A 27,291-nucleotide genomic window follows, 5' to 3' on the forward strand; every position below is an offset into this window, starting at 1 on the left:
ACAACGCTCCTGTGCGCGCGTGAATGCTTCACACTTGCGCTGCGCACATGTGTGAACATAGCATTCGTCCCCAGACCCAGCCTCAGTCCACAGACCCAGCCTTAGTTCCAGACCCAGCCTCAGACCCCAGACCCAGCCTCAGACCCCAGACCCAGCCTCACTCCCAGACCCAGCCTTAGTCCCCAGACCTAGCCTCACTCTCAGACCCAGCCTTAATCTCAGACCCAGCCTCATTGCCAGACTCACCCTCCAACTCCTGTACCTCCCCATCTCTGTCCAGGAACATTCTGTCAATGACCTACCTGACTCTGTCTCTGAACACGTCCAACCTGCAAGGCAGCTCCTACCTCAACTGCTTCCTGTCCGCAGCCGTGGAGGTGCCGGCTTACTTCCTGGCCTGGCTCCTGTTCCGCTGCTGCCCCCGCCGCCTCGCCCTCTTCTCCACTCTCCTCCTGGGAGGAGTGCTGCTGCTCTTCGTACACCTCATACCCCCAGGTAACCGTCAAGCTCCTACACGGTCAGAAAAATAAATAAACAATACATAAATAAACTACATTTGTAACGGCTTGTCTCTGGGGCAGGGCCCTCAAGGGTACACCCATTGTACCCCCTTAAACAGGGTACATATTGGGAGCCGTACAGTTTGTACCCTTTGTAGGCAAATATGTAACCTGAGGTACAAATTTGAATCTAAATGCATTGGATCTAAAATGTACAGTAACAGTATACAGTACTTCCAGGTAAGACTCTATAGCTTCTACCTCCAGGTAAGACTCTATAGCTTCTACTTCCAGGTAAGACTCTATAGCTTCTACCTCCAGGTAAGACTCTATAGCTTCTACTTCCAGTTAAGACTCAAGCAGGGATGGTCGGAGTGGAGAACGAGGTTAAAAGGATCACTAATTTTTAGAGGCTCCTGTAAATCATGCTCCTCTATCTATCTATCTATCTACAGTATCTATCTATCTATTTATCTATCTATCTACAGTATCTATCTATATATCTATCTATCTATGTACAGTATCTATCTATCTATCTATCTATCTATCTGTCTGTCTGTCTGTCTGTCTGTATCTATCTATCTATCTATCTATCTATCTATCTATCTCCCTCTCTCTATCTCTCTCTATCTGACCTGTGTCCTCCTCTGTCCCTGTCCCGTCAGGCCTGAGCAGCTTGTCCACGGCGCTGGAGATGCTGGGGAAGTTGGGCGTGACGGCGGCGTACGCCATCGTGTACGCGTACACAGCGGAGCTCTACCCCACCGTGCTGAGGACCACGGCCGTGGCCACGTGCTCCATGGCCTCCCGGGTCGGCGCCATCTGTGCCCCCTACCTCATTTACCTGGGTAGGTTACCGGTCACTCTCCCCACCTCTCCATCTCTGCCCCCTACCTCATATACCTGGGTGGGTTACCGGTCACTCTCCTCACCTCTCCATCTTTTTCCCCTTACCTCATATACCTGGGTGGGTTACCGGTCACTCCCCTCACCTCTCCATCTCTGCCCCTTACCTCATATACCTGGGTGGGTAACCGGTCACTCCCCTCACCTCTCCATCTCTCTCTCTCTCTTCACAATCACAATCCTTTTATTGACACTTGTACTTGTCATACATAGGATTTTGCAACATTGTGGAACCAACAACAACACAGCAATGGACCAGTGCAAAAACAGGACAGGACAGTGCAAAATACAAGCATAGTGCAAAACTAGCAGTGCATTTGGCCGACAAAAGAGACAGTGCAGTAGTCAGTATAGTGCAAAAATGCATGAGGCAGGGGAGAGAGTTAGAGTCGGCGTTGAACCCCGAATTTCTCCCAGTGAGCAGGCTAGCACCTTGCATGGCAGCTGCCACCATTGGTGTGTGGATGTATGGGTGAATGAGAGGCCATTGTAAAGTGCTATACATAGTAAGTGCTGTCCATTTCCTTCTAGTGCCACCACTGTCCCCTGTTCTGATAAAACTGACCCCTTCTGAACCTGGCCCCGCCTCTTCCTCCTCCCCTTTCCTGCCTCCATGTGTAGCCGACACGGAAATAAAACCATTACCGTTTAGGAACAATCACTATCCGAAACCCCATGTCAGGGAGCAAGAAGCAGTCACAGCAGTTTTTCTGAATAAATAAAATATTACCATTTGAAATAAAGTTAAGTGTGCACTGTGCCTGACAGAGTTAGCTTATAATGGCACAGGGTCAAAGGTTAACCACCTGCAATGGAAACACCCAAACAAGTTGGAAACATCAGGGAACAGTTCATCTGGCTAACAGCACACGACCATGCTGGCTTTCGCAAGGAGGACATTTGACAAGGTACCGAGTGACATGATCAGCAACTTGATAACCGACATGGTCGCCCTCAACATGCAGCCCATAGTTGAGGAAGCAAGTCTCAGAAGTTTAAGAAGGTTTAAGAAGCTCATCGGTTATCTCTATGTTACTTCCAGGGTGGCACACATTTATTAGAATATCTAAAACGATTAACTTGTGTCTGATTATTAATTGCAGTGAATTTATTGGGAGAGAGGGCTACAGCGACCCCTAGCAGTTATACAGCGCAAAAGCACCAAACCTGAGTTCAAAATTCAGATAAATCCTTAAATGTGTTTTTTACACGTTCACACCCCTACTTTCCACGCTCCTGACACTCTAGTATTCTGCCTATTACCCTAACTTCCTTCCTTCCTTATTTCTACCCCTCCCTTCTTTTCTACCCCACCCTCCAATCTAAGACTGGAACATAATGTCTCATCCCCCCCCCCCCCCCCCCCCTCTCTGTTGATCCATGGTTGTGTTCTCTGATCTGATGCTTCTCCTTGATTGCCGCTGGGACTCAGGAGGCTATTCCAGGTCAATGCCCTACATCCTGATGGGCAGCCTGACCACCCTGTCTGGGCTGATGAGCCTCCTGCTCCCGGAGAGCTACGGTAGACACCTGCCCGACACCATCGCACAGATGCAGGGCTTCTCTGGGTAAGGGTCCCCTTTGTTCTGCTGTTACTTGTCTCTGTGTGAACTCGTCAACACTGTAAATGAGGGAAACCTCAGTGCTTTACGAGTATAAATAAAGGTTTGAAAGGAAATTAAAGTGTCAAAAAGTAGAGAGCCAAATGCATTTACTGCAGAAAAGAATTGACAAAAAGACATCTACATTTCATGTACTATGATATAGCTTTTCAGTCTTTAAATATTTTTTGTATTTGTTGCGGCCTCTAGATTAACAATATTTTCATGTCATATGGCTTCCATCTATTTCCCTCTTTCTTAACTTCAGCAGTTACTAAAAGGGCCAGAGCACTGGCCACTGCAGAGTTAGAGATCCAATCCTAACAGATCCAATCCTAAAGACAGCTTCACCCTGGTGCTAAAGGGCCACCAATGCTGCTCCTCTCTCCTGCCCTCTGCTGGCAAGCTTGTGTAACTGTACCTCAGTGACTGTAGCGTGACTATTGAGTCAGTGGCTATTGAATACCTCAATCACTGACAAGACTAACGTCACAATAACAATATGTGAAATATTACTGGATGCAGTGTGGTTACCTACAGTAAGTATCTCTCACAGTCTCAAGTCAAGTCACGTCTCAAGTCATTGTTATATGTTTCATTTTCTCAGGTGTAAGAGGCAGGCGTCCTTCCGTATGAAGGAGTGACCCCCCTGATTGGACAGCCCAACTCTGCTCAGATTCTTAAAAAAAAACTAAAAAAAAAACCTTTTATTTTTTACTAATTAACACAATTATTAAATACATAATTGTGGTTTGTACCAGTTTGTGTTAGATCATCATTAATTTTAAAAGTGTATTTATTACTTAAACTAGGCTACCTTTAAAAATATATATATATTCATAATCCACTAATGGCACAACTCATCCGTCGAAAAAAATGAGATTTGACTGTACTGCTCAGTGCTCAACAAGCTACAACTAGCCAACCTGCTAATAATGGCAAAAAGAGCTATAAAAACAATTGACCACTTCATTAAATAAAATAAAATCTGGCAATGCTAATGAAGAAGCTACCACTCGAAATGACAGCGCAGCAGGTGCAATCGAATGCAGAAGTGCTCCAGAGGCTATCGGAGCTAGCACACTAGCACTAACACTAGCACTAGCACTAGCACCAGCACCAGCACTAGCACTAGCACTAGCACTAACACTAGCAATAGCACTAGCACTAGCAACATCACCATCGGCGAGGAAGCTAGCACCAGCAGGCAGTTGCAGTTTGATGTTGTGATGTTGGGTATGGCCTAGTGCTCAGTCATAAAGTCATATTGACATGCTCGTGGTGTCTAGATGAAGTTTGATGCGTTGTACATATTGAATTGTCATACGGATTTCTTATTAGCATACTGTTCACAACTGGTATTCTTTGTAAATAGATGGGACGAGACGGCAGAACAGTTTTTTTTTCTCACGTCAGAATGTTGCCCCCCCTACTCTCAGAGGGTAAAATCGCCTATGGGTAGAAGTATTCTCTTCAGATGAGGCCTCCTGCACCTGTGAAGAATACTGAGAACAGAGCAATTTGTGAAAACACTGAACCAACCAAACCAACACAACCAACCAACCAGCCTGTGAGTCACTAGCTACACCTCCAACCGCAGCTCTCGCCGTCTCCTGCCTGTCCTCTGGGACTTCATCTTCTGAGATCGGAGGGTCACTCTCCTCCACGTCCGAGTGACTATCTGGCCGCTCAGCGTCAGGTGCACCCTCCCGCCTCTCCCGAGAGTCGTCCTCGTCCTCGATGAATCCTTGCTGAAAGTCCACAAAGACCCTCTTGGGCTCCTCTCGGACCCTGTTGGGCTCCTCTCGGACCCTGTTGGGCCTCCTCTGCCTGAGGTTCCTCTCCTGCCTGTCCTGGTGGGCTCGGCGTCTGGGCGGGGGGGGCGTGTCGGGGGGCATCCCCCCCCGCCAGCGGGTCATAGTCTGCCCCCCTCAGCTGCGCAAACTGGAGCTGAGGCTTCTCCATGGCCGGGGGAGGGGGGTCTCTACGGCCCCCCATCAGAGGCCTGGTGATGCCGTGCTGGAACGCTGCCTGGACGCTGCCATACAAGAACACCTGGGAACAGTGAACATGACTCATGACTGAATGAGACCAAACGGTGAGATTGTACGACCATACCAGACTAATGACCATGTAACTGTACGAGGCTGTGTGTTGTGAATATGACTGAGTGTGTTTCCATGAGTGCTGGTTCTCATGTTCCATTACCAGGATGGAGAGGACGATGGTGATGAGCACGGGGATCCTTGAGGAGCGCTCTGAGGAACTCACTGATTCCCAGGCCAATGTGCTTCATGTGCTCTGTGATGAAGGTGGTGATGGTGACAGAGATGGCCTGCACAGACAGTCAAGGAGAGATTTCACATCATGATTACAGTGACCAAAATTATCAGGGTTATTATTGCATTGCTAAAATGTGCTGAAAATGACAACGAAATCAGACACTGAGATCAATTCACCAAGTTTTATATTGAAAACCACATAAAATCAGCAGTACTATGCACTTTTTGCTTGCATAAATATTAAAATAATGCATCTGTTGCTAACTTTGGTTGATGCTGGTGTTGACTTTCGTTGTCTTTTATTTATTATGTCCTTATTCAGCTCTGCGTTGTTTTGATTTCAGTAAAAGACGACACCCAATGTCTCACAAATACCACACAGTCCAGTGTCCCTTTTCCAGGTGTATTCCAAATGAATCTCTCCAACACGTGATTTGAGCGACAATCAAAACCTGTTTATTACAGAAGGTTATAGCATACAAAAGACAATAGCATCTTAGTCCAATGTCAGCTTGCCTGTCTGTATGGCTGTCTGGCTCCAAATCAAAGCATCTGAGCTCGAGCAAGGTTCTTATGGTTCGGGGGTGTTCCACCCCCCCCCCCCCTTCCCTGATCAGACTGGCCTGGTCTCTCCTGCAGTCCACGCCTTGTAGCCAAGATAGTCTACGCCGCCTCGGCACCCAGGTCTCTATCCTACCACAACAATTGCTGATGTCCACAGAATGTACCAACCATAGAATGCCATCTTTATCTCTGATGGGGGTGTATGTCTATGCGAAGGGAAAACTCCGGCCAACAACCACATTCAGGGGTCAACATCATAATTAGAAACAGCTAACAGGATCAGGTTAAACCACGACATTTCTCTGAAAAGGCCATTTTCATCACTGGACAATATTTACAATGAGTTTTTCAAAGTACCGTAATCAAACACGGCCAGTGTTTCCTGTGGAACTGATCTCTTGGTGTGGTGGTGTGTGAAAAAAAAGGTCAGATTTCAAAACCAAAGCGGGGGATCGGAGACTGCCCTTCTTCCTCCCTTGTTCCTCTCTCCTGTCCCCTTCCTTCTCCTCTCTACTCTCTTGCGCTCCTCTAAACAACCTCTCTCTCCTCTTCTCTCTCAACTGTACCTCCACTCTGTGCCTGTGCCACAGTCCTGTCCTCTCCTACCACAATCCCTGCCTCTGCCTAAAAAAAACAATTAACTGAAGAGTAGGCCTATAAAGATGACTGGTAAAGTCCTAGAGCTTAAAATGTAATTAATTACATGTAACTGGACGGGATAAAACAGTAAACCCACACAGGCACTTAATAAATCATATGATTTATAGACATATTTTAATCAGATGTATTGTAAATTACCATTATAACAGCAGCTGTAGATTTTTTTTAAAGGTAAGCTAGTCTTTAAACATTCCTTAATAATTTGTTGCTCTTTCTGTTTCTGTGATTGGCACTTTTTAGGTGGCTGGAGGAACGTTAACGCAAGCTAGTGTAAACGGTCACACAATCCATCAGGCAGCGCTGCGCCTGACTCGCACGAAAGTTGCAGAACCTAGGCTACTCGCGCTTGTGGTGTGTCTCCTTGACAACGCTCGCTTGAAAGGCTGACTGACTGACAGACAGCAGCTCGTAGCTCAAATGGAGCAGGCTCCGCTTCGGTTCAAACTGTATGTTCAGATAATGTTACGTAACGTTAGCAACACAAGGCCAATTTATCATATTCATTTTTTACTTGTCCGATCAGACAACTGCATGAGGCATTCCTCTTGTCCGAACAGAGTTTACTGGTCCCTGGGAAGCGGGCAAAACTATTAGCCTAGGTAGCTTGCCTTGTTCCTTAAAGCAGTAGTAAAGGAAAAATGCATGTTTAGCCCTGTTTTAAGGTTTCTTATGATCATATACAACGACTTTAATGATCATTTAATCGCGATAAATGTAATCGCATTTTATCGTGGCTTATCATTATACCGGTTATCTTTACATCCCTACAGTCAAGGGTCCTCTAGACCTGGTCCAGGGCGAGATCCTACGTATAACGCCCTGTTACTCTCAATGCAATTTGCCTATGAAAGCGCTTCATCGGCCCGGTCGTCCGACTCTACAGACAAAACCGTTTCGTTACTCACCAAAGTAAACACATCGTTGGAAAGATGAAAGCCTTTTCTCCTAAAGCGCTACAGTTTGTAGTCCCCCACCTTTCAAATAAAGGGCACATTTGTACACTTAAATGTTTTATATCCACAGCGCATCGACTGTCTTCTTCTACCGGCGAATCGGCGCTCTCCGCTTTGTTTAGGCTTCTCACTGCTGCCGCCCATTTCGGGGATGATGCATTATATCTTAAATGGTGTTGAGAGACTTTAAGATGTAATGCATCATCCCCGACTGGCGTGTAGAGGGAGAACCCGGAGAGCACCGCACCGCCCCGCCCCCCACCGGCCTCCAGTCCGACCCGAGTGCACACACAGTAAACATGTTGCCCACCAATGACGGTTCACCCCTTTGTGTCAATGAAGCAGTGGAAGGAAGTGAAAAAATGTAAGAGTCCAAAAGAACCCAAACATTTCTGAAAACAATGGCAGACAAAAAATATATCTGATGCGAGAGAAGAGTTAAAATACAAGCACTTTATTTTTGACATAAGTTGCCTCCATGTATCGGTACCCTAATGTCACTGACCCTTTGATCAAAGATTAATACTGTATCATAATACATCTAGCTCAGCTGGCAGAGTCAAGAGGCAAGCCGATAACCAGGACATTCTTGTGAAACAAGCAACAATTAGAGTCCGTCCGCTTAGAGATCACAGGAGAGCATGCGTGCTGCTCAAAGACACTCAGCCTGTATTGGCACAGCCTCAGGCGCGTAGCCTACTCTAGGGGACGCCTCAAGATCCTTCTCTGAGAATGCAAGCATGGGTGTTACTCCTAACATCCCCCCACAGACACCCAACCTATGGGTTTGACAAAAGCCTGACGGTTGATAGACGTATCAGCTCACCTAGAGGTATCAGCTCACCTAGAGGTATAAACTCACCTGGTGAAAACCCTGCTGGTCCTAGTATCAGTAAAACAAAAACAGTACACCATTCTCAGTGTCACTGTACTATACTGTAGTACACTAATGGCAATAGATTGTGTCCTATTGGTCCTGCATAGATACATTCAGACAAAGCAGTATGTGACCTAGGCAGGCGAGGGGCCGTTGTCTGTGTGGGCACTTGCCTTGCCTGTACTTTTGACTGAATGTCTGAATGTTTATCTATCAAGGACTGTCCATGGCCTTGGAAGTCTGATGGATGCTGGTCTCACCAGTAGCGTGTTTAGGGACTTTTGAGAAGGGGCGCACCTTAGCCCCAGGGTGACATCTCTTCTCCAGGTCTTTGGCAATGCCCTCACACAGCTCGAAGGCTTTCAGAGATTCTTCATAAACAGTTGCAGTTGAGCTGTTCAAGATTTTGTAATCTGAAGGTTTTCCAAAAGGGTTTTCTGGGCTGGTGCATATCAGCTCAAACATTCAGCTCAAACATTGTACTTTAACTTTTAAAGCTCAGCTGCAGTGCCTCTGGGGATGGCAGATGACTTCACAAGGCTGGTCAATAATGTGAGACTAGTCATCTGTTTTGGTGGTATTCTGGGTTTGGGCTGCAAATGCTCTCACAGACCGGGAGACAAGGTTGGGAAGATGAAGACGGTATAGTATAACTTTATACTTTATGCTACACTCCAGTAGATCCCTGGGCTCACGAGATGAATGGCGCCTCCACACCTTGGGAGAACAGATGACAAGATGGTCCTGAGACTGATGTGACCTTTTTCAATCCTGACCTGGTTCTGGAAGCTGAACGTTCTTTGTCTTCTTGTGTCTGATCTTTCTGATTATTAAGGAGATGCTACGATTCATCAGCAGTGTCATTTCGGGATAATTTTCCAAAAGTTTTTTAAGATATGAGTTTTGAGAAAATTAGCCATATTCGGCCACAAACCCCCATACACACAAAATAACTCCCTAGAGTACCTCTCAGGTTATAAAATGTTTATTAAAAAAGGTTTATGAAAAAAAACATACTGAAAAGTTGAAAATGCAGCTGTCCAGCCATCCAACCAACAGTCACCAACAAATACATTTCCATCCCAGTTTTTGTTCCATGTCTGGTGCACATTTCAAGTCTCGTCGTAATATGGGAGCTATATCGTGAGGGAATGGATGAAGGACTTAAACTGTCGCCTTTCGGCTACAATCGTCGTTTTTTTGTCAATTGGGTCATTCATATGAATCGTGCAGATCCGGGGGACTTTTCCAAAAAGGGGGGTGGGGGATGAGGGGAGAGTGACTGCGTTTGATGCAGGCTAGAATAAACCTTATTGGATAATACTAACTGGTTAGCTTGGCATAGATATAAGTACAAACTTGGATGCTACAAGCTAAATGTTATAGAGTGGTGGGTCAATGCAGAACGTGAAATAGTAACTAACCACAGCAGACGAGGGTATAAATACACATCCTGTTGTTGGATGTAACGTTGCTTGATCTCCAGTTGTATACCGTAAACGTAATGTCAACAGCGTCCAACATCCATTCCAATTGCGCGAGTTTTCTCCCAGGATCTCCTCATACAGCGTTTTTTTATACAGCCCAATTATCTCCAAAGCTGCTGCTGCTGCTAATCGCTTATTAACGAAATCTCTGATCAGCTGTAGTTTGGATATTTTTGCGGTTTAAAATTAGGATAGAGAACACTACTAGTTGCCCCTCAAGCAGAAACGAAATGTCTTTCTTTCAAGGAATTCCAAAATAAAAGTCACGGAAAACAATTACACAACAAAAACACAACTTTTTTTTTTTTTTAACTCACTTGGCATTGGTCCGAATCGTATACTGTATACTGAAGTATGAAGTCTACTGAATCTGATATATACAGAATAATATTTGGAGGGCCTATCAGTTAATAAGTGATAATAATGGGCAACCTTAATCTAAAAATATGCAAGCAAAGACAGTGTCATCATATCGATACAATAATATGGGTAAGACCATTCTAAGAGGATAAGTCGTTTTTTGTGTGTTCTTTCATAAATCGGTATCGGTATTGGCCGATCCTGAGGAAAATAATCGGTGATCGGTATCGGCCCAAAAAAATCAGACCGGAGCATCCCTAAAAGCTATCATGTCTCCCTGTCTCATTCTTTCCTGCATTTCAGGCAATGGAGGTTGGTTGTCTTTTTTTGAGAGGCAACAGGGAGAATAATGTGTATAAAAGTAATTGTTTGGTTGCTTAAATAACTAACTTTTTATGAGATATCTGTTCTCTCTTTTTAGGGAAAAAGAAACATTGAAATTCTGATTAAAATGTTTCAACTGTGAATCTGGACATCTACATAATGGTATTTGGGGTTGTAATTGGGATAGATGTACTATGCGCCTCGCAAGAGCCATGTATCTACTCGCACACAGAAATTCTAGTTTCAAAACACTCCAAAAAGCGTCATTTGCATATTAAAATCACTAAAAATGTATTCCGGGGGAGGATGCCCCCGGACCCCCCTACCATAACTTGGTTTCGGATCTGTCACCTTTTTCACTCTCGGGAATTTGCAGGTCTGATTGTAAGGACTATATATTGGAGCATTTGCACTGAATTTGATTATTCAATTGAGAATAGTATTCAAAAAGAAAAGGGCAGGAGTGCTTGAAAGTTCAGACAGGTGTGATGAAGGTACTATTTGATCGGGAACAAAAAAGATCAGTCAGCTTCCATTGTATCCACCAAGATACTATATAGCTCAAACTCGTAAATCACCTGTTTGATTGTTATAATGTGAACTGAACACAGCGTTACAATGTAGGCCTTTTCCTATAGTTTTTTCAAAAGCCTCTGGATCTGCCTATTAGACTAGAACGCAGCTCCAGATTTCGAGCGCTAAAACATAGCCCCAGCAGTATCCCGAGGCCTCTGGGTTCGAGCTTCCTTTTGGCTGCGGTAGTGTCATTGCTAGGCACAAATGTAGGTGAAAGCGCAGAAAAATGCAGTAGTGTAATCCAGGCCTAAGAAACCAGGTCCATTCCAACTTCCACGACAGGTCTTTCTCTTTATTCAACTCCCTCCTCCTTAATCTATCGCTTCTTCAATAGGTGGTGGTGAACCTGAGAGGAGAGAGAAAGAGGGAGAAAGAGTCGGGGGGGGGGGGGATTGGTTTTGTGGAAACTCTTCATGTACTGTTCTGTATGTGTAGTTGTACCGTATGTCTAGTTCAGTGGCGGCTGGTGACAAAAAAAAAAAAAAGAGGAAGAGAGGTGAACCGCCCATGGGCACCGGGGGGCACTTTCCCTCAGTCAGTTATTATTTGAAATATCAGCTTTAAAATGTGGATTTACAGTCAAATTTAGCATATTAAAAACTGAATAACATTTTCTTTAACTACATGCAGCATTTGTTTATCATGTTCATGATAAAATATTACAAAAGAATAAAACATTGTAAGCAATAGCTGTTGTAATGGATTGTACTCTTCTCTAAAGAGAGAAAATAATTGATATTGGTGAGGTGCTGGAGAGGTTAGGTGATATATGAAAAATGTTTTTGATTAGGGGACACTGAAGTGTGCTGGCTCTAACAGTTTGGTGGCAAATAGATTTGACAACTGGACAATGGAATACCTTGCACAGCAAATGCAGTATCCAACAGTTCGCTCATGGCTAGCTAGCAATGGTACAGCTATGGGATTAGCTCATATGGGTTGCTGTCAATGCTGCCACTCTTATGTTGCTATAGCCTTCAATTATCAGAACAATATGAACATTCAGTTAAAAGTTTTCCATCCACCCGTCCATCACTGGGTGAGGAATAAGCACCGCAAAGCAATCAATTCTCACGCAAGCAGGAGCCAGGCTGTTCAGTGGATTTATCCGATCCGGTGTTGGGACCCAGTCTCTAGAAATATTTTGGACGAGTTGCTGACAGTTTGCGCCTCCAGCCAATCTGCGCGCTTGCCTATGCTTTAGCCTGACGTGAACCTCGTAGCCGTACAGTAGCTAACGTTTACGGCTATAGCCTGCCAGTGGAACTGTCGTGTTCAGATGGCTCTAGCTCAAAAAGTATTTATGTCAGCTTAGATATTTAGATGGCTAGAAGCAAGACAAATAGACGAACAGTTTGATGTATAATATGTCCCATAATACTTTCGGATGCATTATATTATGGAACTACGAACCCCACGGCCTTCACTGTGGTAAATCTGGAATGTGATTGGACTAACAAAATGCCAATCATTAAATCCTGTTCAGAGTACTGTCCTCCCTTGTGGTAAATTTTCAGCGTTTTGGCCAATCACAAATTAGCATGAAAAAATGGCATTACATTGATAGACCCCTAAGGGACACGTCCAAGGGAGGAATTCCTCCCTTCCATAGATATCTATGGGTCCTCCAGCTGCATGTTATAGATGTCACTGTTGGAGCTTTAGAATTTCAATAATGGGTTTTTATCCATAGGGAAAACCTGCTTTATGAACAAACTGGGATAATATTAAATATTAATGATAAATAAATAAATATATTTATATTTTAATCCCTCTCTCCTCTCCAAAAACTGAGGACTGTCCTCCCCTACCTCAATGGACGAGCCTCCTCTGGTCTAGTTGCCCTTCAGGGACAATAAAGATGTTCAGAATATAAACTAATGATTTCCAGATCATAAAAGTGAATTTTATATCAAATTGATATCAAACACACACACATACACACTATTGCTTACAAAGATGGGGTCCTTGTTGAGGCAGACTTCAGTGAACTCTGTGTAGCTCTTGGATGAACTGCATGAACACGGTGGTGTTTTTTTAAGTTTCCCGAGATAGTGAAGTTCTTTCCACACTGGTCACAGTGGTATGGCTTCTCTCCTGAATGAACACGCTGGCGTTTCTTTAAATCTCCTGCAATAGTGAAGTTCTTTCCACACTGGTCACAGTGGTATGGCTTCTCTCCTGGATGAACACACTGGTGTGTCTTTAACTTTCGTGATGTAGTGAAGTTCTTTCCACACTGGTCACAGTGGTATGGCTTCTCTCCTGGATGAACACACTGGTGTGTCTTTAACTTTCGTGATGTAGTGAAGTTCTTTCCACACTGGTCACAGTGGTATGGCTTCTCTCCTGAATGAACACGCTGGTGTTTCTTTAAGCTTCCTGACCCCCTGAATTTCTTTCCACACTTGTAACAGTGATATGGCTTCTCTCCTGAATGAACACACTGGTGTATCTTTAACTTTCCTGCTGTAGTGAAATTCTTTCCACACTGGTCACACTGGTATGGCTTCTCTCCTGTATGAACACGCTGGTGTATCTTTAAGCTTCCTGACTCCCTGAAGTTCTTTCCACACTGGTCACATTGGTATGGCTTCTCTCCTGTATGAACTCGCTGGTGTCTCTTTAAGCTTCCTGCAACAGGGAAGTTCTTTCCACACTGGTCACAGTGGTAAGGCTTCTCTCCTGAATGAGCACGCTGGTGTTTCTTTAAGTCTCCTGATGTAGTGAAATTCTTTCCACACTGATCACAGTGGTATGGCTTCTCTCCTGTATGAGCACGCTGGTGTCTCTTTAAGCTTCCTGCAAAAGTGAAGTTCTTTCCACACTGGTCACAGTGGTATGGCTTCTCTCCTGTATGAACACGCTGGTGTAACTTTAAGCTTCCTGCAATAGTGAAGTTCTTTCCACATTGGTCACAGTGGTATGGCTTCTCTCCTGTATGAACACGCTGGTGTAACTTTAAGCTTCCTGCAATAGTGAAGTTCTTTCCACACTGGTCACAGTGGTAAGGCTTCTCTCCTGAATGAACACGCCGGTGTTTCTTTAAGTTTCCTGACCCGCTGAAGTTCTTTCCACACTTGTAACAGTGGTATGGCTTCTCTCCTGTATGAACATGCTGGTGTATCTTTAAGCTTCCTGCAATAGAGAAGTTCTTTCCACACTGGTCACAGTGGTAAGGCTTCTCTCCTGAATGAACACGCTGGTGTTCCTTTAAGCTTCCTAACCCGCTGAAGTTCTTTCCACACTTGTAACAGTGGTATGGCTTCTCTCCTGTATGAACACGCTGGTGTAACTTTAAGCTTCCTGCAATAGTGAAGTTCTTTCCACACTGGTCACACTGGTACGGCTTCTCTCCTGTATGAACACGCTGGTGTATCTTTAAGCTTCCTGACCGAGTGAAGTTCTTTCCACACTGGTCACAGTGGTATGACTTCTCTCCTGTATGAACACGCTGGTGTATCTTTAACTGTCCTGCTGTAGTGAAATTCTTTCCACACTGGTCACACTGGTATGGCTTCTCTCCTGTATGAACACGCTGGTGTATCTTTAAGCTTCCTGACTCGCTGAAGTTCTTTCCACACTGGTCACAGTGGTATGGCTTCTCTCCTGAATGAACACGGTGGTGTATCTTTAATTCTCCTGATGTAGTGAAATTCTTTCCACACTGTTCACAATGGTATGGCTTCTCTCCTGTATGAACACGTTGGTGTATCTTTAAGTGTCCTAACTGAGTGAAGTTCTTTCCACACTGGTCACAGTGGTATGACTTTTCTCCTGTATGAACATGCTGGTGTGCCTTCAACTGTCCTGACTGAGTGAAGTTCCTCCCACACTGGTCACAGTGGTATGGCTTCTCTCCTGAATGAACACGCCGGTGTTTCTTTAAGTTTCCTGATGTAGTGAAATTCTTTCCACACTGGTCACACTGGTATGGCTTCTCTCCTGTATGAACACGCTGGTGTATCTTTAAGCTTCCTGACTCGCTGAAGTTCTTTCCACACTTGTCACAGTGGTAAGGCTTCTCTCCTGAATGAACACGCTGGTGTTTCTTTAAGCTTCCTGCAAAAGTGAAGTTCTTTCCACACTGGTCACAGTGGTAAGGCGTCTCTCCTGTATGAACTTGCTGGTGTGTCTTTAACGCTTGTGATGTAGTGAAGTACTTTCCACACTGGTCACACTGGTATGGCTTCTCTCCTGTATGAACACGTTGGTGTATCTTTAAGTTTCCTGACTGAGTGAAGTTCTTTCCACACTGGTCACAGTGGTATGACTTCTCTCCTGTATGAACACGCTGGTGTCTCTTTAAGTCTTGTGATGTAGTGAAGTACTTTCCACACTGGTCACACTGGTATGGCTTCTCTCCTGTATGAACACGTTTGTGTATCTTTAAGTGTCCTGACTGAGTGAAGTTCTTTCCACACTGGTCACAGTGGTATGACTTCTCTCCTGTATGAACATGCTGGTGTGCCTTCAACTCTCCTGACATTGTGAAGTTCCTCCCACACTGGTCACAGTGGTATGGCTTCTCTCCTGTATGAACACGTTGGTGTATCTTTAAGTCTCGTGATGTAGTGAAGTACTTTCCACACTGGTCACAGTGGTATGGCTTCTCTCCTGCATGAAGACGCTGGTCTATCTAACTTTCCTGACTTCCTGAAGTTCCTCCCACCCTGGTCACAGTGGTATGGCTTCTCTCCTGTATGAACACGCTGGTGTGTCCTGAGATTAGCCTTTAGCCTGAAGTCCTTCCCACACTGGTCACAGTGGTACGATCTTGGCTTGTCAATGTCTCTCTGCTTCTGGCCGGGAGCTGCAGTGAGTGGGGTGTTGGACGTGGTGATAGGGAGTGATCAAGAGGAGCAGGAGGAGAGAGTCTCTGGTCTGATCTCTCTGTTCCTTAGCAGAGAGATGTAGAGGTTGTCATGGCTCCTCTTGATGTGATTGTGGAGTAAGATCTTGGAGTTTTAAGAGAATTGGCACTCGGACCAAGAGCACATCTGGGGCAAGTCTGACATCACTTCTGGGATTGAGAGTGAAAGAGAGAGAAACAAACATTAAAAAGGATTATCACACGTAGTACAAGTTCAAATACTGTATAGAGTGATTATATGGAGCTAGTGGGGGGGGGCACAACCACACGACAACTTCAGATTGTGGACGCAAGAGAAAGATATGCAAGAGGTTCCTCTGGCTGAGCTCGAATGAGGGAAAGCGACAGAGAGAGAGAGAAGTGACAAGAAGAAAAGGAGAGAGGAGAGAAAACATGTAATACGTTAAAGCCCACGGTGTTAACTTAGTTAGCTAGAATAAGCTAGCTAGAACTGCTTAACTTTAGTCAAGCTACCATGTTCCATGGCAACTAAGCGCATCGCTAGCGTGCCTGCCTAATATTGGCAATTTGCGTGTCTCATAACAGCAATTTACACAGGCGCCATTGCAGTGCATCACATACTGTCCCCTGTATCTTGCATCCATGAGTGTACTGAATTTCACACTGTATGCCCACGTCTTGCCTGCTGGCTGGCACCATGGGAAAAATACAGAGGAGAGCTTTAAGGAAAGAAGAAGAAAGAAGTAGATGAGAGAGAGAGATGGAGAAGACAGAGGGAAGGCGAGTCGAGGACAGCTACCTCTAGAGGTGCCCTTTTTCTCCCAGAATTAGTCGGAGATGCTCTTGTATCTGTACTCCTGTCCGTATCAGACCAGCAGCTCCTCCCCGACAGCCAGCAGCCGACAGCCAGCGAAACAGGATCCCTCCACGGTATTGAAACGCTACCAGGTTCTGCTCTTCCTTACAGTTCACATACCTACAAGAAAGGGGGGATGTTTTCATTAAAACAAACTGGTGAGGGAGGAAAAGATGGGAGGAAGGAAGGATGAAGGAAGAGAGGGAGGGAGAAAACAAAGTGGGTGAGATGTAGGGTCCGACTGTATGGAGGGAGGGAGGAAAACTTTCAAGACTGGAGAGGTGGTTTATTTTGAGTCGGAGAAGCAGAATAGATTCTGGAAATCTGAGAAATGAGCATGTGTTCATATTTCTTCACCTGATTGTAATGCCTAATTATTCTACAGTTTACACATGCAAAGATGGGTCCATCCCTGACATGATCTCTAAAAAGTCATTCAGCCTATTTGTCCTGTTTAATTGTTCGGGAAATCTTTCCCTTAACATAGCCTGTAAGAGCCAAATTCAGGTTAATGCGTTGCTCCTCCCATGTTAATAGGAACTGATAATATTTAGGTAGGAACTCACCTGTTGTTGGCTAGGTGTTGCTGCACAGAGGGCAAACAGTTTTTGACCACACACACTCACAAACATGCATACCGGGTTGTTTGCTGGATTATTGTTTTATTGATTATGGAAGGACAATAAATGGACCAAGTGTTCGCACAGCAGTTTGTCGGACTCTACTTCAACAACAAACACGGTAACGTAAAATGTGCATCAATTGAGTCAACCCGGAGCAGCAGCGCCTCAGTGGCTTAAAGCACTAGGCTTAGCCTACACAAAACCTTTTTATTTGCATCTGATTGTTTATAGGCCTCTGGATTCATTGCGAGTTGCTTCTCTATGAACTTCCTTCTATTAGTTCTATCACAGTCCCTTATCATGTCTGGATCCTGCTGTTTCTGTCTCTCTAGTGACATGCTGTTCAGCATTATGCTTATCTCTGGTTGCGTGTGCATCTCTCTCCATCTGGCTCTTATTTAGCTCTGCTTGCTGGCTACTCTGCAGCATGTTTAGTTCTGTCTGCTTGTGCTTTCCTCTCTGAGGTTGTTTTGTCCCCCTGGTACTTTCTCTTTTACGGTCTCTTCTATTTTCTCAGTAAATCCATATGATAGTTGGACTTGTAATTAATGGACTAATTGAGCTGCTGTATGAGACTCAATGATTTCCTTTTTACAGGTTTTGCAAATGTCTTTTACAGTTTGGTTAAGGTGTTCATATATATTGGTTTTTGCTTTGGTTGAGTGTGAAGTTACCCAAGCTCTCTATTTATTCCTGCCATTTACTTTCATCCATTCTTGGTCTTAGTATTTGTATATATTTTTTAATTTTACCTTTATTTAGCGAAGGGAGCCCACTCTGGTCCAGCAAGGTCTCAGAGCTTTCCTGTAGTGTTGGCCCTCATCTTTGAACAGGTTTATGATTTTTTTAATCCTAATTCTCTTTTCTTTTGATGTTTATCAGATTTATATCTTGGCGTGTAGTTTCTTATTCGGCATTCCATATCCTCACACACACTCACATCTAAAGTACCACCCTTCGGCCATGCTGAGCTCGTTTTTTTGTGTGTGTTGTACATCTTCCATAGGTTTTCTGATTATCCTTTAAATGTGTAGGATGGTTGCATCCCACAATGGCCACTGGTGATGGTATATCCATTGCTTTCCTACATTGTATTTCTGATTCAAACTTCTTAAACTCTGGGTTTTTGTTTGAGAGTTTAGCTTTGCTCTGGGTCTGTGTCTGCCCTAGTGAGCAGATGGCCCTCCCCAATTCGAATTCGAAAAGCCCTGCTCTTTTCTGTGGAGAATCACCACTATTTTTATATTAGGTAGGGGACTTATGCTCCGCCTATCCTATCGGCTTACTTGTATTTCCTGGTGGGTCTAAGTTTGTATCTGAGCTTTCAACAGCATGGTACACTCCTCTGCTCCCTTCTTACACTGCGCCACAAAACTGGCTAAATGATAACAGCTGATTTTGTCTTTGTGAGCGAAGGGAGGGCGAGCAGATAGCCCTCTGATGAAGGTTAGGCTCCATCCCTCCTATGGACTCGCTCTCGCTCATCACTGCTCAATCAATCAAAGCTTTATTTGTATAGCGCTTCGTCAACACGAGTGGCGTGATAGAAAAGTATATCTTCCACACGAAACCTCAAAAACCGCTACCAAGTGATGTAATATACATGCCAAACCATTAGGTGGCGATGTAACTTCAAACGTAAAGGCCATTTTAAACAATCAGAAGCGAGTCAATACCGGAACAGGAATGCGGAAACATGGGCCGTGTCCGAAATGCATACTACCTGCTACTTGCTATATAGTAGGCACTATATAGTAGACATACTACATACTATATAGTACCTACTGTTCCACAAAACGCGTGTAGTATGCGAGAAAATACAGCATGCTACTCGGGTCATCCAGCGGAAGTGACGGGGTACGATACTGTTTACTCCCGCGAAGCTGTGGTACAATTATCCGGTGTTTTCTGTGATCATTTTGTGTATTATCCACAAAAATGTCCTTTTCCTGGCATGGGATGTGCGGCTGGTTCTGCCGCCAGGAGAAGTCGTGTTAACGCTGCAAGGAGAAGAGGTGTCATGAGATCTTCTCGACATGCTTGTAGTTGAGGTAAATATTGAACGTTAGCTTGCTAGCTACGCTAGTTAGCTAGGTTAGTTGATAGCCCCGCATGTGCTGGCTTGGGGCTAGCTATACTGTTACATTTGTACCAGGGATGTTATATTAAATAGATTCTGAGAGGAGGCAGGTAAGCAAAACAATAAAACTCAAACTCATTTTAAAGAGGTGGGTAAACTGAGTTTACCTGGGTTTACTCATCACTACACGCCTGCTTTGTAATGTTACATTTTAGCTCTACAGATAGACATCTATCTATTATCATATTGTAAAGACAAGTATATGCCATACGCACAAATGAGTTAAAGTTTGCCCTAATAATATTCCCCCTGTAGGCTCACATGGAAGACAGAGGTCCTCACCAAGTCAACCTCCTCGTCCCTGCTGAGGACCTATTTTGACGGCGCGGACACAAGGAGGGACTTCAGATTGTCAAAATCGACACAGAGGAACCTTGGTGATGGTCAGGGAGGATGGGGCAAGACCATGGAGGTGCTAATAATAGCAATAACAATAATAATAATAATTCATTGCATTTAGAGCTTTTCTCAGTACTCACCCTTTACAATGGTCATTGTCATGCACACACAGGTGCTAGTCTTTGGAGGTAACATTACATCAGTCATTAAGCAGACACTTTTGTCTAACATTACTGTAGTCATATATTTAGCAGACACTTTTGTGTGTCTGCTAAGCGACTTACAGTAGGCCTAATTTCATTTAACCATTTAAAGGTTGAAGACCTTGATGGTGGCCATGGTCCTGCTGCTGCAGATCATCCCAACCCTGGAGATGGCCTCAGAAAGTGTCTCGCAGCGGCAGGATCAGCACCAGCACAAGCTGCCTGGATCCCAGCTCTTGGTGAGCACGACTACCCCCATCCTGCCATAAGTAGTCAGTCTATAGCTGAATCCCAATCTGAGTGCGCAAACCACCCTTGCGGCCCCTCGCACTTGCGGCCTGAGCACTTAAATGACGTCAGCTGGAAGGGCCAGAGGGTGCAGGGCCGTGAATTAAATGGGACAGCACTTCCAGCTGCGCGCCAACGATTCCCAAGCCAGTTTAGCTCAATGCCCCTCCCACTTTGTTTTCATTGGCTGCTGCGTCCCTCCGAGGCAGAGGCTGCTCTGACGCGCTCCTCAGCTCGGCTCTGCAAATTGACCGACTGACGTCTGTTTTAATTTAATAATAATTAAATTATGTTGGGTGGGATATGTTTGCAGCATGTGGATTTCAAGATCAATGTTGTGTTATCGGCAAATGTCATAATTTATGTGTGATGCACTCGGATCATGACTCGGATGCACTCAAGCACTGTCACATGAGACGTGGTGGACTGTGGGTATTTTCTGCTCCTAAGTCCGCGAAATTGCGGACTTTCGGTAAGTGCGGTTAAAGTGCGCAAAATGGCGGCAGTGGCGCACTTGTGGACCTAGCAATTCCGTTTTGGGACTACCCTGAGCCCTTGTGGACTTAGCGGGAACGCGCATGTAAGGCCACAAGGCCGCAAGTGCTCTGCACTTTCGCCTAAGTGCGCGATTTGGGATTCAGCTTATCAGTTCATGAGTGTGCTTTGCCTTGTTCCTTATAGACAGCCTTGAGGCTTTAAACACCGATCAGTTGGTTATAGGCAGCCTTGAGGCATTTGTTTAAATGTATTTGTATTTAAATGTATGTGTAACACTGTACAAAGTAATCAGTTCTTTAAGTTTTTCGGGGGGAGACAACAGATGAGCGTTCTCATCGCATCTCCTGTCAGTACCTTTTGCAAGGAAACCTAATGATCTGACCAAATATAAACAAGTCAAAAGTATATTTGAAGACTATTGTGTAATAAAAATATCCAAGAAATGTTTATGGTTGTGATTCTTCCATTATACATGTAAAGGTTACTTCTTGATGTATTAACATTTCAACAAAGTGTAATATCTACACATCAGACACATTGTCTTGATATGTCTACATGTCATATACAGTAACTTGGAAGGTCTTAACACAACACGCAGAGCGCTTTGGACATGTAACTCCCTTATCAAGTAGTCGTTAGTCAGACACATTTAACAGTGATGCTTTCATAACCGTCGGAATAATTCCAATGAAGCATTGTGAACCGACATGTGTGTTCCGTCTTTTATGCCTAATTGCAAACTACAATGTCCATTTGGAATGTTCTTTTACTCTAATGACTGGTTTTAGGTATAGTGACATTTGTTCTTTGACTGATTTGTTCTTTGTTCTATTTTGGGACATATCGTTTAGGACCTATTTCTCTACATGTCTACAGGACACATGGTCATTCTCCAGGCCTTCCATCTGCCTGGAAGACACACCTTTACCATCAAGTCTCAGTGTGTGGATAGCTTGATGCTATCTGTGAACAACACTCACAACGCTTGTTTCTCTCTAAACCTCACAGTTCTCAAAAGAATGCCCCCCCCCCCTACACTTGGTGTAATGCCCCCCCCCCCTACACTTGGTGTAAGTAGGCTATGTAGTCTGTGGGCTACTGCGCTCTCCCAGGATGAAGTGTTTAGACTAAAGGCTAAAACCCTCTCCCTGGTTGAAGTGTGTAAGCTATATACTGCAAAAGGTACACTTTCCAAACGTGACACTCTTTACCACTCTACCATCCAGTTTGTCACAAATGTCACATACAGTACACACCACTGCACTAGTTACTCTTTGGACAACTAACCTTCATACCCGTCATAACATTCCCTAGTTTAATCTCATTTGCACACTTCTCCAACTATCACTTCTCTACCTATGTCACATGTGACACTAAATGCCTCTCACACCCTGACTCCCACAAAAGTCAGTTCATTTACAATGGCTCTACACAATATCCAGAGTCTTAAAGCACACTTTAAAGATGTACACACATCAATTCTTTATGAACGCTGATTGCATTTGTGTAACAGAAACATGGCTAACATCTGCCATAGCCACATTTGAGCTATGCATGTGACTGTCTGTGTTGCCTGACTGGGTACATCAGGTTAAATTCATGCAACATCATCATCATACAACCACAATCACATTTAATTCATCTGATGATGTCAAGTGAGTGTCAGGTCCTTTTAAGCATCTTAATACATTTCTTCTATTTTGGGACATATTTCTAGGACCTATTTCTCTGCATGTCTACATCCCACATGGTCATTCTCCCGGCCTTCCATCTGCCTGGGAGACCCACCTTAACAATCAAGTATTACTGCAGGGATAGCTTGACAATTCAGTAATCTGTGAACTACACTCACAATTCTTGTTTCTCTCTTAACCTCACAGTTTTCATAAGAATGCCTATCTCCCCCCCTTACATTTGGTGTAAGTAGGCTATGTAATCTAAGGTCTACTGCGATGTCCCTGGATGAAGCATGTATGCTATAGACCAGGGGTGTCAAACTCTGGCCCGCGGGCCAAATTTGGCCCGCAGTGTAATTATATTTGGCCCGCGAGGCAATACCAAATGACTACTAGAGCTGGCCCGCCAGTATTATACAGCGCATTCACCTCTAATACTACAAATCCCATAATGCTCTGCTGTTGTTTTGGCGCGTCAATCAAGACAGGACCCAGAAACGCCCTGTCTTCTGTGACAGTAGTCATAGCAATCTCATACTACAACTGTGTTACCCCTTCTTAAAAATGGCAAAAAGAAAGGAAGAAAACAGAAGCTTTACGTTATGTAACGTCTGACTGTGATAGAGACACCTGTGTTGAACTAGCCGGCCGCTGTATTTGCTCTGTTCCTGTTCATTCAGTCCTGTGCCTTCTTGCCGGCCTGTCTGCCTGCCTGCCTGGCTGTCTGCCTGGCTGTCTGTCTGCATGCCGGCTGTCTGTCTGCCTGGGTGTAGGACAGTCAGGGTTTTACAAGCTTCTCTACTGAGCAGATGGAGCACCAACACTTGTGTCTGAGGGCGTATTCACATATGTTAGTGCACACCATTGATGCGCACCAAAAGCGAAAGTGATAAGTGCATATTCAATGTTAAAGCAAAACTTGTTTGGGTCCATATTAAAATTTTCATTTGTTCAATGTTGGCCCGCGACTTTGTTCAAGTTTTAAATTTTGGCCCACTGTGTATTTGAGTTTGACACCCCTGCTATAGACCATTCCCTTTCCCTAGATGAAATGTGAATGGTATAGACTACTCCACTCTCCCAAAGAATTTTGGCTCGTTATAGCGCCACCCTTTGGCCTAACTGCTTCATATTTCTTCAGTTACCTCAAGATATGCTCTGGTACTACTATATCTGTTTTCGGAAATACCATCCAAGCGGTTCGGCCTGAACAGGAAATGAGCTCTCTAGCGCCCCCATTCAGTTTATTCTGGCCAGTAATGGAGGCTTTGCCTCGGGCTGACATTGTTGATATGAACACAACGTTTTGTGGTGTTCCATGCATTCCTTCAGAAGTTATATGCTTTTTTGTGAAAAGCCACACCCTCTGCAATATTCAATTGCTCACAGTGGCTATTTTCACCAAGTTTTCTAAATTATGCCGAGATGGAACTTTAGATATTCATTGCTAGATTCCATATACTGTGCTTCATGGAGATTGACAAAACTTCCTAGGAGGAGATAGATTTGAAGTGTTTTTCAAAAAATGCAAAATTGTTGCAAATTAACATAATATGAAGTTATGGCTCCTTGAGGCAAATTTGTTCAAGCTGATGAGACATATATGCCTCCAAAGCTTCATGACTCTAGCTCCAACGGGGCATGACATATGACCATTCAAAGTTTACATTTTAGCCCCTTTTATGTATTTTGTCTTGTTATAGCGCCACCCTGTGGCCAATAAGGCTCTTCTTTCTCCAGTGAACATTGTTATATTTAACTTTTTCAAATTTTGCCGAGATGGAATTTTAGATATCGGTCCCTAGATTGTGTGTACCGGATTTCATGCAGATTGGTCAAAGTCTCTAGGAGGAGATAGATTTTAAGCGTTTTTAAAAAAAAAAATCAAAATGGCGGAAAATCTATATAACCGGAAGTTATGGGTCTTTGAGGCAAATTTGTTCATCATGAGGAAAGACATATGTGTGCAAAGTTTCATGTCTGTAGGTCAAACGGGGCCTGAGATATGCCTGTTCAAAGTTCGCCATTTCAAAAGGTTGCTATAGCGCCACCTTTTGGCCAATCGATGTGAGACTTGCTCCATGGCTGCGGGACCTAAGCCTTTACGACTCTGCCGATTTTCGTAAAAAGCGACCAATCGGCTATAGGGCCTTCCATAGACTCCCATGGCGGAATAATAATAATACTACCAATTACAATAGGGGCTTGGCCCCTAATAATGGAACAAGATAAGTTTTTTTTTTTGACTGAGGCTTCTAGAAGCAACATCAGCCGGTCCTCCCTCTCCTTAAACAACCCCCTTTCCTCCCTCCACTCAGCCTTCATCTCTGCCTTCTCTCTCCCCCATTCAACATCAGCCGGCCAACTCTTCCCTGTTTACGGGGAAGAGAAACACCACGCTGAAAGGCTTGGAGTAAGTTAACTAATGTATGCATTGTTGTTCAGAAGCAATCCAGCGGTCTGTTTACTTTGGATATTGATTTATGTAGGACCTACATCTTAGAAGCTGGGCTGCAGGGGAAGACGGAGGCAGCCTGGATAAAGCACACAGAGAACCTTGAAGAAGATCTCTGCAGGCCCGGAGACTACGAGTGGGCGGGTCAACTGGCAATCAATTTTTACTTTGGCCAATCAGAGGCTGACAATCGTCTTGTCAATCCAAAACTAATTTTGCCTGAAACGGTTGTCAATCACTTTTTATTTGGCGAATCGCCTTTCTCTTAGGAGAAGGGGTGAGACGCAAAGCTAATTTGTGTCAGCTGCAGAGGAGGACGATCAAGCGAACAAGTTGACGTATTTCGAGGTAAGGGAAATTGACACAAGTGCATAACAATACGCAGTTATTTTAAAGTATTTTCAATTAGTTTTAACATTGACAGCGTCTAAATGCTCACATTTAAGAACGTAGACGAAGATGCTGAGATGCCTAACGTTAGCTCAATAGCTAAGTTAGTGTATACACCCATTATCCTAGCCGTCACACGTGGCTAGCTAATTGTAGGCTATTCCTGACCCACGTTAACATTAGCAAAGCGGGGTACCTGCGCACATGCACAAACAGAGCAGTGCTACAAAGAAATCTATCATATTTATTTTCTCATACACTGGGCGTTTGGTGTTGCCAAGCAATAGGCTCTTTGCTTTGCACAAGCTCCACTACTTCCTGAAATTCTACAGGCATCCTTATTTCCTGTCCTCTACCATTGGATGGAAGTGATAATCAGGTGTGCCGCACACCTGATTAATCACTTCCATCCAATAGTACAGGACAGGAAATAAATGCCTGTAGAATTTCAGGAAGTAGTAGAGCTTGTGCAAAGAGCCTATTGTCAGACAGTACTTCAGGAACAGTGCAAATCACACAAGTCAACAGCTGCCACGTTGCATGTCTGTGACTGATAAATCGTCAATGACGTGTAAATGGTTGAAATTCATGTTGAAATGAAGTCCCCTCTTTTCCATTGCAACTATAGCAGAGGCCGTTATTCACATAACAGTTGGACAGAGATGAGAGGTGAGATACCTGATGTTAGCCAGAGAGACACTACATTAAGTTAGATCCTGGCAAGATTAAAAAATAATGTGGATGGATGGATGGGATGGGTGTGTGGGTGGGGGTGTGTGTGTTTATAGCTTATGTTTATGTTTTGTTAATTTTTGGACAGGAGATGAAAATGGACACCACAGTGGAGGAGAGGTGACAGGAGGAGACCAACATGGACACCACAGTGGAAGAGAGGTGACAGGAGGAGACCAACATGGACACCACAGTGGAAGAGAGGTTACAGGAGGAGACCAACATGGACACCATAGTGGAGGAGAGGTGACAGGAGGAGACCAACATGGACACCACAGTGGAGGAGAGGTGACAGGAGGAGACCAACATGGACAAGGGAGTGGAAGAGAGGTGACAGGAGGAGACCAACATGGACACCACAGTGGAAGAGAGGTGACAGGAGGAGACCAACATGGACAAGAGAGTGGGGGAGAGGTGACAGGAGGCGGCCAACATGGACAAAAGACAGGAGCGGAGGTGACAGAAGGAGACCAGAATGGACATCAGAGTGGAGGAGGCCAGGCTGGGAGAGAGGTGACAGGAGGAGCTAGTCTCATGTTTCTAATAGATGGTGTGTTCTCATCAACATTCACTTAAGTTGTGTCCTCTCTGGATGACCTCCACTGCTCTCAGTTAAAGATGATATTAATCCAATATGGTGTGTGTTCTTTATAGATCTAGCCTCTTAATTCTGCTCTCAAAGTGCACCAGATTGAAGCACCACAACTAAATGACCTCGGTATTACAAAAACCCTGTGTACGGCCCTGGTCCTGAATGTTTCAGAGGGCAGATGATAACCTCCTTCTAAGCAAGGAGCAGGTGTTCATAACTCTGTCTGCATCACTACACTGAGGTGACATTTTGGTTGTACCGTCTGATCACAACACTAACAGTTCTAATTTTTAACCTATCTGTCTACATATCTGTCTGTCCCTCTCCATCTTTCATTGTCTGCCCCTGTTTTATTATTGTATCCGAGGCGTTTACCACCACGTTTGGTGATGGGACCTCAGTGGGTGAGAACAGACATGCTGAATAGACATAAAGATCTAGGCATGGGCAGCATCTTTCCATCCATTTAAAAATAAATATGTATTATTTTATGCCAACCTACATTCAGTCTAGCCCTAACCCTAACCTCTTAGAGTGCAGGAAGTGTCGGCCAGCTGTGTCATGTGTGTGTGTCT

The 27,291-nt window shown here is 44.4% G+C and overlaps 3 protein-coding genes across 3 annotated transcripts in view; 2 read left to right on the forward strand and 1 right to left on the reverse strand.

Moving 5' to 3' along the window:
- Positions 1 to 3,651, forward strand: part of LOC311329915 (solute carrier family 22 member 4-like) — a gene marked incomplete at both ends in the record, with an annotated part of 28,323 nt that extends 24,672 nt beyond the window's left edge. Inside the window, 4 exons of the mRNA XM_084461867.1 lie at positions 281 to 495; positions 1,166 to 1,348; positions 2,839 to 2,974; positions 3,615 to 3,651. Of these exons, the coding sequence (XP_084317993.1) occupies positions 281 to 495; positions 1,166 to 1,348; positions 2,839 to 2,974; positions 3,615 to 3,651 (571 nt within the window). The remainder of the gene's footprint in view (positions 1 to 280; positions 496 to 1,165; positions 1,349 to 2,838; positions 2,975 to 3,614) is intronic.
- LOC311307327 (chloride channel CLIC-like protein 1) overlaps positions 1 to 27,291 on the reverse strand; it is a gene marked incomplete at both ends in the record, with an annotated part of 167,715 nt that overhangs the window by 74,265 nt on the left and 66,159 nt on the right. The gene's annotated exons all lie outside the window — the stretch shown is intronic.
- LOC311329916 (solute carrier family 22 member 4-like) overlaps positions 4,971 to 27,291 on the forward strand; it is a gene marked incomplete at both ends in the record, with an annotated part of 80,003 nt that continues 57,682 nt past the window's right edge. The window contains 2 exons of the mRNA XM_084461868.1: positions 4,971 to 5,071; positions 5,219 to 5,328. Of these exons, the coding sequence (XP_084317994.1) occupies positions 4,971 to 5,071; positions 5,219 to 5,328 (211 nt within the window). The remainder of the gene's footprint in view (positions 5,072 to 5,218; positions 5,329 to 27,291) is intronic.

Source organism: Borostomias antarcticus (assembly GCF_949987555.1).
Source record: "Borostomias antarcticus genome assembly, chromosome: 3".
Classification (NCBI taxonomy): Eukaryota; Metazoa; Chordata; class Actinopteri; order Stomiiformes; family Stomiidae; genus Borostomias; species Borostomias antarcticus.